Genomic DNA, 11,907 nt, shown 5'->3' with positions numbered 1-11,907 from the left:
TAGCTAAAGCCTGACAAAAGGACTGGACGTCTGGATTTTCTGACAGACGTCTGTGTAACAAGATGGACAGAGCTGAAATCTGTCCCTTTAATGAACTAGCTGATAAACCCTTTTCTAAACCTTCTTGTAGAAAAGACAGTATCCTAGCGATCCTAACCTTACTCCAGGAGTAACCTTTGGATTCGCACCAGTATAGGTATTTCCGCCATATTTTATGGTAAATCCTTCTGGTAACAGGCTTCCTAGCCTGAATTAGGGTATCAATAACCGACTCAGAAAAACCACGTTTTGATAAAATCAAGCGTTCAATTTCCAAGCAGTCAGCTTCAGAGAAGTTAGATTTTGATGATTGAATGGACCCTGTATCAGAAGGTCCTGTCTTAGAGGTAGAGACCAAGGCGGACAGGATGACATGTCCACTAGATCTGCATACCAAGTCCTGCGTGGCCATGCAGGTGCTATTAGAATTACTGATGCTCTCTCCTGTTTGATTTTGGCAATCAATCGAGGAAGCAGCGGGAAGGGTGGAAACACATAAGCCATCCTGAAGTTCCAAGGTGCTGTCAAAGCATCTATCAGAACTGCTCCCGGATCCCTGGATCTGGACCCGTAGCGAGGAAGTTTGGCGTTCTGGCGAGACGCCATGAGATCTATCTCTGGTTTGCCCCAACGTCGAAGTATTTGGGCAAAGACCTCCGGATGAAGTTCCCACTCCCCCGGATGAAAAGTCTGGCGACTCAAGAAATCCGCCTCCCAGTTCTCCACTCCCGGGATGTGGATTGCTGACAGGTGGCAAGAGTGAGACTCTGCCCAGCGAATTATCTTTGATACTTCCATCATTGCTAGGGAGCTTCTTGTCCCTCCCTGATGGTTGATGTAAGCTACAGTCGTGATGTTGTCCGACTGAAACCTGATGAACCCCCGAGTTGTTAACTGGGGCCAAGCCAGAAGGGCATTGAGAACTGCTCTCAATTCCAGAATGTTTATTGGAAGGAGACTCTCCTCCTGATTCCATAGTCCCTGAGCCTTCAGAGAATTCCAGACAGCGCCCCAACCTAGTAGGCTGGCGTCTGTTGTTACAATTGTCCAGTCTGGCCTGCTGAATGGCATCCCCCTGGACAGGTGTGGCCGATAAAGCCACCATAGAAGAGAATTTCTGGTCTCTTGATTCAGATTCAGAGTAGGGGACAAATCTGAGTAATCCCCATTCCACTGACTTAGCATGCATAATTGCAGCGGTCTGAGGTGTAGGCGTGCAAAAGGTACTATGTCCATTGCCGCTACCATTAAGCCGATCACCTCCATGCATTGAGCTACTGACGGGTGTTGAATGGAATGAAGGACGCGGCATGCATTTTGAAGCTTTGTTAACCTGTCTTCTGTCAGGTAAATCTTCATTTCTACAGAATCTATAAGAGTCCCCAAGAATGGAACTCTTGTGAGAGGAAAGAGAGAACTCTTCTTTTCGTTCACTTTCCATCCATGCGACCTTAGAAATGCCAGAACTAACTCTGTATGAGACTTGGCAGTTTGAAAGCTTGAAGCTTGAATTAGAATGTCGTCTAGGTACGGAGCTACCGAAATCCCTCGCGGTCTTAGTACCGCTAGAAGGGCACCCAGAACCTTTGTGAAGATTCTTGGAGCCGTAGCCAATCCGAATGGAAGAGCTACAAACTGGTAGTGCCTGTCTAAGAAGGCAAACCTTAGATACCGGTGATGATCTTTGTGGATCGGTATGTGAAGGTAAGCATCCTTTAAATCCACTGTGGTCATGTACTGACCCTCTTGGATCATGGGTAAGATTGTCCGAATAGTTTCCATTTTGAACGATGGAACTCTTAGGAATTTGTTTAGAGTCTTTAAATCTAAGATTGGCCTGAAAGTTCCCTCTTTTTTGGGAACCACAAACAGGTTTGAGTAGAACCCTTGTCCTTGTTCCGACCGCGGAACCGGATGGATCACTCCCATTAATAACAGATCTTGTACGCAGCGTAGAAACGCTTCTTTCTTTATCTGGTTTGTTGACAACCTTGACAGATGAAATCTCCCTCTTGGGGGAGATAATTTGAAGTCTAGAAGGTATCCCTGCGATATGATCTCTAGAGCCCAGGGATCCTGAACATCTCTTGCCCAGGCCTGGGCGAAGAGAGAGAGTCTGCCCCCCACTAGATCCGGTCCCGGATCGGGGGCTCTCGGTTCATGCTGTCTTTGGGGCAGCAGCAGGTTTCCTGGCCTGCTTGCTCTTGTTCCAGGACTGGTTAGGCTTCCAGCCTTGCCTGTAACGAGCAACAGCTCCTTCCTGTTTTGGTGCAGTGGAGGTTGATGCTGCTCCTGTTTTAAAGTTCCGAAAGGGACGAAAATTAGACTGTCTAGCCTTAGCTTTGGCTTTGTCTTGAGGTAGGGCGTGGCCCTTACCTCCTGTAATGTCAGCGATAATCTCTTTCAAACCGGGCCCAAATAAAGACTGCCCCTTGAAAGGTATATTAAGTAATTTGGACTTAGAAGTAACATCAGCTGACCAGGATTTTAGCCACAGCGCCCTACGTGCCTGTATGGCGAATCCTGAGTTCTTAGCCGTAAGTTTGGTTAAATGTACTACGGCCTCCGAAATGAAGGAATTAGCTAGTTTAAGGACTCTAAGCCTGTCCGTAATGTCGTCTAGCGTAGATGAACTAAGGTTCTCTTCAAGCGACTCAATCCAAAATGCTGCCGCAGCCGTAATCGGCGCGATACATGCAAGGGGTTGTAATATAAAACCTTGTTGAACAAACATTTTCTTAAGGTAACCCTCTAATTTTTTATCCATTGGATCTGAGAAAGCACAGCTATCCTCCACCGGGATAGTGGTACGCTTAGCTAAAGTAGAAACTGCTCCCTCCACCTTGGGGACCGTTTGCCATAAGTCCCTAGTGGTGGCGTCTATTGGAAACATCTTTCTAAATATTGGAGGGGGTGAGAACGGCACACCGGGTCTATCCCACTCCTTAGTAACAATTTCAGTTAGTCTCTTAGGTATAGGAAAAACGTCAGTACTCGCCGGTACCGCAAAGTATTTATCCAACCTACACAGTTTCTCTGGTATTGCAACGGTGTTACAATCGTTGAGAGCTGCTAAGACCTCCCCTAGTAGTACACGGAGGTTCTCCAATTTAAATTTAAAATTTGAAATATCTGAGTCCAATCTGTTTGGATCAGAACCGTCACCCACAGAATGAAGCTCTCCGTCCTCATGCTCTGCGAGCTGTGACGCAGTATCAGACATGGCCCTAGCATTGTCAGCGCACTCTGTTCTCACCCCAGAGTGATCACGCTTGCCTCTTAGTTCTGGTAATTTAGACAAAACTTCAGTCATAACAGTAGCCATATCTTGTAATGTTATCTGTAATGGCCGCCCAGATGTACTAGGCGCCAAAATATCACGCACCTCCCGGGCGGGAGATGCAGGTACTGCCGCGTGAGGCGAGTTAGTCGGCATAACTCTCCCCTCGCAGTTTGGTGAAATTTGTTCACATTGTACAGATTGACTTTTATTTAAAGTAGCATCAATACAGTTAGTACATAAATTTCTATTGGGCTCCACCTTGGCATTGGAACAAATGACACAGATATCTTCCTCTGAGTCAGACATGTTTAACACACTAGCAAAAAAACTTACAACTTGGTTATAATCTTTTTTAGCAAAAAAACGCACTGTGCCTCAAAGAGGTACTAACGATTAAATGACAGTTGAAATAATGAACTGAAAAACTGTTATAGCACCAAACTTTAAAACAACACAATCTTTTAGCAAAGGTTTGTTCCCATTAGTAAAAACAACACTAATTAAATTTGTACATAAGAAAATAAAACAACGTTTTTATTCACAGTCACTATAAGGATTCTCACAGCTCTGCTGAGAGAATTTACCTCCCTTCAAAGAAGTTTGAAGACCCCTGAGATCTGTCAGAGATGAACCGGATCATGCAGGAAATATAAAAGTAACTGACTGGAATTTTTTGATGCGTAGCAAAGAGCGCCAAAAACGGCCCCTCCCTCTCCCACACAGCAGTGAAGAGAAACGAAACTGTCACAATTAAAGCAAAAAAACTGCCAAGTGGAAAATAATGCCCAAATATTTATTCACACAGTACCTCAGCAAAGTTAAACGATTCTACATTCCAGCAAAAACGTTTAACATGAGAATAGTTATTAAAAGGATTAATGACCTTTAACAGAGTAGTTCCGGTGAAATACCATCCCCAGAATACTGAAGTGTATACATACATGTCATTTTAACGGTATGGCAGGCTTTTCTCATCAATTCCATTCAGAAAATAAAAACTGCCACATACCTCAATGCAGATTCATCTGCCCGCTGTCCCCTGATCTGAAGCCTTTACCTCCCTCAGATGGTCGAGAACAGCAATATGATCTTAACGACTCCGGTTAAAATCATAGTAAAAATCTCTGTCAGATTCTTCCTCAAACTCTGCCAGAGAAGTAATAACACGCTCCGGTGCTATTTTAAAATAACAAACTTTTGATTGAAGTCATAAAAACTAAGTATAATCACCATAGTCCTCTCACACATCCTATCTAGTCGTTGGGTGCAAGAGAATGACTGGGACTGACGTAGAGGGGAGGAGCTATATGCAGCTCTGCTGGGTGAATCCTCTTGCATTTCCTGTTGGGGAGGAGTTATATCCCAGAAGTAATGATGACCCGTGGACTGATCACACATAACAGAAGAAAGATAGGCATATAAATCTCCTGTATTCTGTCTAGCTGCTTCATATAATATGAATTTACATTTCATAGGTAATGTAATACATTTTGTTTGTATACATTGAGTAGGTTTCTTGAATTGACACAAAACATAATTTATGCTTACCTGATAAATTTATTTCTCTTGAAGTGTGTTCAGTCCACGGGTCATCCATTACTTATGGGATATATTCTCCTTCCCAACAGGAAGTTGCAAGAGGATCACCCAAGCAGAGCTACTATATAGCTCCTCCCCTCACATGTCATATCCAGTCATTCGACCGAAACAAGACGAGAAAGGAGAAACTATAAGGTGCAGTGGTGACTGGAGTTATAATTTTAAAATTTAGAACCTGCCTCAAAAAGACAGGGCGGGCCGTGTACTGAACACACTACAAGAGAAATAAATTTATCAGGTAAGCATAAATTATGTTTTCTCTTGTTAGGTGTGTTCAGTCCACGGGTCATCCATTACTTATGGGATACCAATAACAAAGCTAAGTACACGGATGATGGGAGGGACAAGGCAGGAACATTAAACAGAAGGAACCACTGCCTGTAGAACCTTTCTCCCAAAAACAGCCTCCGAAGAAGCGAAAGCGTCAAATTTGTAAAATTTGGAAAAAGTATGAAGTGAAGACCAAGTTGCAGCCTTGCAAATCTGTTCAACAGAGGCCTCATTCTTAAAGGCCCAGGTGGAAGCCACAGCTCTAGTGGAATGAGCTGTAATTCTTTCAGGAGGCTGCTGTCCAGCAGTCTCATAGGCTAAACGTATTATGCTACGAAGCCAAAAAGAGAGAGAGGTAGCCGAAGCCTTTTGACCTCTCCTCTGTCCAGAGTAAACGACAAACAGAGAAGAAGTTTGTCTAAAATCTTTAGTTGCCTGTAAGTAGAACTTCAGAGCACGGACCACGTCTAGATTATGCAAAAGACGTTCCTTCTTTGAAGAAGGATTAGGACATAATGATGGAACAACAATCTCTTGATTGATAGTCCTGTTAGAAACAACCTTAGGTAAAAACCCAGGTTTAGTACGCAGTACTACCTTGTCTGAATGAAAGATCAGATAAGGAGAATCACAATGTAAGGCAGATAACTCAGAGACTCTTCGAGCCGAGGAAATAGCCATCAAAAACAAAACTTTCCAAGATAAAAGCTTAATATCAATGGAATGAAGGGGTTCAAACGGAACACCCTGAAGAACTTTAAGAACCAAGTTTAAGCTCCACGGAGGAGCAACAGCTTTAAACACAGGCTTAATTCTAGCCAAAGCCTGACAAAAAGCCTGGACGTCTGGATTCTCTGCCAGACGTTTGTGTAAAAGAATAGACAGAGCGGAAATCTGTCCCTTTAGCGAACTAGCGGATAAACCCTTTTCTAAACCCTCTTGTAGAAAAGCCAATATCCTAGGAATCCTAACCTTACTCCATGAGTAACTCTTGGATTCGCACCAATATAAATATTTACGCCATATCTTATGGTAAATCTTTCTGGTCACAGGTTTCCGAGCCTGTATTAATGTATCAATAACCGAATCCGAAAACTCACGCTTTGATAGAATCAAGCGTTCAATTTCCAGGCAGTCAGCCTCAGAGAAATTAGGTTTGGATGGTTGAAAGGACCCTGAATTAGAAGGTCCTGCCTCAGAGGTAGAGACCATGGTGGACAGGACGACATGTCCACTAGGTCTGCATACCAGGTCCTGCGTGGCCACGCAGGCGCTATCAGAATTACCGATGCCCTCTCCTGTTTGATCCTGGCAATCAGTCGAGGTAGCAACGGAAATGGTGGAAACACATAAGCTATGTTGAAAACCCAAGGGGCTGCTAATGCATCTACCAGCACCGCTCCCGGGTCCCTGGACCTGGATCCGTAACAAGGAAGCTTCGCGTTCTTGCGAGATGCCATGAGATCCAGATCCGGTTTGCCCCAACGACGAATCAGTTGAGCAAATACCTCCGGGTGAAGTTCCTACTCTCCTGGATGAAAAGTCTGGCGACTTAGGAAATCCGCCTCCCAGTTCTCCACGCCTGGGATGTAAATCGCTGACAGGTGGCAAGAGTGAGACTCTGCCCAGCGAATTATCTTCGAGACTTCCAACATCGCTAGGGAACTCCTGGTTCCCCCTTGATGATTGATGTAAGCCACAGTCGAGATATTGTCCGACTGAAATCTGATGAACCTCAGTTTTGCTAACTGAGGCCAAGCTAGAAGAGCATTGAATATTGCTCTTAATTCTAGAATGTTTATTGGAAGGAGTTTCTCCTCCTGAGTCCACGATCCCTGAGCCTTCAGGGAATTCCAGACTGCTCCCCAGCCTAGAAGGCTGGCATCCGTTGTTACAATCGTCCAATCTGGTCTGCGAAAGGTCATTCCTTTGGACAGATGAACCGGTGACAACCACCAGAAAAGAGAATCTCTGGTCTCCTGGTCCAGATTTAGCAAAGGGGACAGATCTGAGTAATCCCTGTTCCATTGACTGAGCATGCATAGTTGCAGCGGTCTGAGATGCAGGCGCGCAAATGGCACTATGTCCATTGCTGCGACCATTAAGCCGATTACCTCCATGCACTGAGCTACTGATGGGCTTGGAATGGAATGAAGGACACGGCAAGCATTGAGAATCTTTGATAACCTGGACTCCGTCAGGTAAATCTTCATCTCTACAGAATCTATAAGAGTCCCTAGAAAAGGAACCCTTGTGAGTGGTAACAGAGAACTGTTTTCCACGTTCACTTTCTACCCATGCGACCTCAGAAATGCTAGAACTATCTCTGTATGAGACTTTGCATTCTGAAAACTTGACGCTTGTATCAGAATGTCGTCTAGGTACAGAGCCACCGCTAGGCCTCGTGGTCTTAGTACCGCCAGAAGTGAGCCCAGAACCTTCGTAAAAATTCTCGGGGCCGTGGCTAACCCGAAGGGAAGAGCTACAAACTGGTAATGCCTGTCTAGAAAGGCAAACCTTAGGTACCGATAATGATCTTTGTGAATCGGTATGTGAAGGTAAGCATCCTTTAAGTCCACTGTGGTCATATATTGACCCTCTTGGATCATGGGTAGGATGGTTCGAATGGTTTCCATCTTGAACGATGGTACCCTTAGGAATTTGTTTAAGATCTTTAAGTCCAAGATTTGTCTGAAGGTTCCCTCTTTTTTGGGAACCACAAATAGATTTGAGTAAAATCCTTGTCCCTGTTCCGATCGCGGAACTGAGTGAATCACTCCCATGATTAAGAGGTCTTGTACACATTGTAGAAATGCCTCTCTCTTTACTAGGTTTGTTGATAACCTCGACAGATGGAACCTCCCTTGTGGAGGAGAGGTTTTGAAATCCAGAAGGTATCCCTGAGATATAATCTTCAACGTCCAGGGATCCTGCACATCTCTTGCCCAAGCCTGGGCGAAGAGAGAAAGTCTGCCCCCCACTAAATCCGTCTCCGGATAGGGGGCCCTGTCTTCATGCTGTCTTAGGGGCGGAAGTAGGCTTTCTGGCCTGCTTGCCCTTGTTCCATGACTGGTTGCCTTTCCAACCCTGTCTGTAACGAGCAGTAGTTCCTTCCTGTTTTGGAGCGGAGGAAGTTGATGCTGCTCCTGCCTTGAAGTTACGAAAGGCACGAAAATTAGACTGTTTGGCCTTTGGTTTGGCCCTGTCCTGAGGAAGGGCGTTTCCCTTACCTCCCGTAATGTCAGAAATAATTTCCTTCAAGCCGGGCCCGAATAAGGTCTGCCCTTTGAAAGGAATGTTAAGTAGCTTAGATATGGAAGTTACATCTGCTGACCAGGATTTAAGCCAGAGCGCTCTGCGCGCCTGTATGGGGAATCCGATATTTTTAGCCGTAAGTTTGGTTAAATGTACTACGGCATCTGAAACAAACGCATTAGCTTGCTTAAGGGTTCTAACTTTGCTCAAAGCCTCATCCAATCGCGCTGTGCGAATCGCCTCTTCCAGAGACTCAAACCAGAATGCCGCTGCAGCCGTGACAGGCACAATGCATGCAAGAGGCTGCAATATAAAACCCTGTTGAACAAACATTTTCTTAAGATAACCCTCTAACTTTTTATCCATTGGATCTGAGAAAGCACAGCTATCCTCCACCGGGATAGTGGTACGTTTGGCTAAAGTAGAAACTGCTCCCTCCACCTTAGGGACCGTCTGCCATAAGTCTCGTGTGGTGGCGTCTATAGGAAACATTTTTCTAAATATCGGGGGAGGGGAAAAAGGCACACCGGGTCTATCCCACTCCTTACTAATAATTTCTGTAAGTCTTTTTGGTATAGGAAAGACGTCAGTACACACCGGTACCGCATAGTATCTATCCAACCTACACATTTTCTCTGGAATTGCCACCGTGTCGCAATCATTCAGAGCCGCTAATACCTCCCCTAGTAACACACGGAGGTTCTCAAGCTTAAATTTAAAATTAGAAATTTCTGAATCCGGTCTCCCCGGATCAGAACCGTCACCGACAGAATGAAGCTCACCGTCCTCATGTTCTGCAAATTGTGACGCAGTATCAGACATGGCTCTCGTGTCATCAGCGAGCTCTGTCCTTAACCCAGAGCTATCGCGCTTGCCTCTTAATTCGGGCATATTATATAATACTTCTTTCATAACATTAGCCATATCATGTAAAGTGATTTGTAAGGGCCTAGATGTACTTGGCGTCTCAATCTTAAGCATCTCCCGAGCGGGAGACGCAGGTACTGACACGTGAGGAGAGTTAGGCGGCATAACTTCCCCCTCGTTGTCTGGTGATAGTTTCTCTATCGCTACAGATTGACTTTTATTCAAAGCAATGTCAATACAATTGGTACACATCGTTCTATTGGGCTCCCCATTGGCTTTTGAACATGATGAACAAACAGTTTCCTCTGAATCAGACATGTTTAAACAGACTTAGCAATGAAACTAGCAAGCTTGGAAATCACTTTCAATAAGTTTACAAGCAATATAAAAAACGCTGCAGCGCTTCAAAAATACAGATATAATTAAACAATTCTTAACAAGAAGTGTATTATTAGCAGAGGATTGCACCCATTAGCAAAAGGATGATTAACCCCTCAATACCCAATAAAACGGATATCAATTAAGATTTAACGCTTTTAATCACAGTCAAGCACACTGTCACAGATCTGCTGTGACTGATTACCTCCCTCAAAAATGAATTTTGCAGACCCCTGAGCTCTCTAGAGACGTCCTGGATCAAGGAGGAAGAAGCAGGAAGACTGTGCTAGAATTTTAACTGCGCAACAAGGCGATAAAACAAGGTCCCTCCCACTCCTATTACAACAGTGGGAGCCCTGATATAACGGTTTCCATGCAGAAAATATATGTTAGCCATGTGGAAAAAAATCATGCCCAAAGAGATTTATCACCAAAGTACCTCACAAAAACTAATAACATGCCAGTAAACGTTTTATTAAAAAAAAACATTTTCCAATGTCATGCAAAGATATCACTAAGCCTGCTACCAGTCGCTACCACTGCAGATAAGGCTTAAGTATTATTTCAGTTTTAACAGTATTTTCTCAGTCAAATTCTAGTCCCTAGAAAATAACTCGACTGCGCATACATTTATCAGCCTGATACCAGTCGCCACTACTGCATTTAAGGCTGTACTTACATCATACGGTAACAGCAGTATTTTCTTAGTCAATTCCATTCCCAGAAAATAATGTACTGCACATACCTCATTTGCGGAGGACCCCGCATGCTATTCCCAGTTTCTGAAGTTACCCCACTCCTCAGAATGTCGAGAACAGCCAGTGGATCTTAGTTACGCCTGCTAAGATGATAGAAAAAAACGCAGGCAGTTTCTTCTTCCAAATACTGCCTGAGATAGAAAAACAGCACACTCCGGTGCCATTTAAAATAACAAACTTTTGATTGAAGAATAGTTAAGTAAAAACTCCAGCTCCTCTCGCGACCTCCTTCTTTGTTGAGGGTTGCAAGAGAATGACTGGGTATGACATGTGAGGGGAGGAGCTATATAGCAGCTCTGCTTGGGTGATCCTCTTGCAACTTCCTGTTGGGAAGGAGAATATATCCCATAAGTAATGGATGACCCGTGGACTGAACACACTTAACAAGAGAAAAAGTATAAACCACATCAATAATAAACCTATGTAGCTAGTCTGTTTCTGCTAAATAGAATATTTAGCAAGCATTTTGTGTTACGGTGCATAACTATTTTTTACAAACTTGTGTAGAGGATTGTGTGCTTACTGTGATTTTCATTCACTATATGTAGCCGCTAGAGATGTTCCTTACAATAGGTTTGTTAAAATTTGCAATATTTTGTACATTTTTATTTCCCTTTTTCTCTCTTCTTTTTGTTGATAATTTTTAGAATTTAGTGACTTCAAGAAATGTTTTGGTCGACATAAATGGCTGGCACAATATGTACAGGATGATTGTCATATTCAGTAGGTGTATTGTGTGTTTTTTTTCTCTGAGAAGATACCTTATAAGTTGTAGACATCTGTGAATCAAGTATGTATGTGCTGTCAAGAAGAACAATGTTTATAAATCTTATTGCACATTTGTTGAACTTAATAAAAATGTATAAATTAATAAATAAATTCCCTGAATGACCAAATATTAGTCATTTAAGTTTTTTCGAGACACAACATACAAACCTAAATTACACATGTTGTGGGCTTACCTTAAGCGTCTGGGAACCATCGATATTACTTGTAGATGATTCACAATCTGATATTTCTAGTGTACTTTCAGCCATCTCAAATAAACTGTACTTCTCATCTTCACCCTCATAATCACTGTCTTCCTGCCAATCAATGATCTGAGGGACATCACCTTATAAGCAATACAAATATACTGCTTGGTAATGCTTTTTCTCAGAGTTCATACATAGCAAAATATATACAGGGGAAATAACAATGGTAATGAGCAAGCTATCCAATACAAACATGCCTCTTAAAAGGTTATCTATTTAAGATACAACAAAACAACAAACAAATATCCATTAATAATTAACAATTCTGGCTTTTGTAATAACCCACATTATTCCTCAAGCATAAAAACAGAATTTATGCTTACCTAATAAAATACTTTCTCTTGCGGTGTATCCAGTCCACGGATTCATCCTTTACTTGTGGGATATTCTCATTCCCTACAGGAAGTAGCAAAGAGAGCACACA

The 11,907-nt window shown here is 43.2% G+C and overlaps 1 protein-coding gene across 1 annotated transcript in view; it reads right to left on the bottom strand.

The window, feature by feature from the left end:
• The window catches only part of SPIDR (scaffold protein involved in DNA repair), a 1,635,101-nt gene that overhangs the window by 1,333,287 nt on the left and 289,907 nt on the right, over positions 1–11,907 (bottom strand). Inside the window, exon 5 of the mRNA XM_053715026.1 lies at positions 11,412–11,563. Within this exon, the coding sequence (XP_053571001.1) occupies positions 11,412–11,563 (152 nt within the window). The remainder of the gene's footprint in view (positions 1–11,411; positions 11,564–11,907) is intronic.

Source organism: Bombina bombina, chromosome 5 (genome assembly GCF_027579735.1).
Source record: "Bombina bombina isolate aBomBom1 chromosome 5, aBomBom1.pri, whole genome shotgun sequence".
Lineage (NCBI taxonomy): Eukaryota > Metazoa > Chordata > Amphibia > Anura > Bombinatoridae > Bombina > Bombina bombina.
This window is presented reverse-complemented; position numbering and strand designations above follow the sequence as displayed.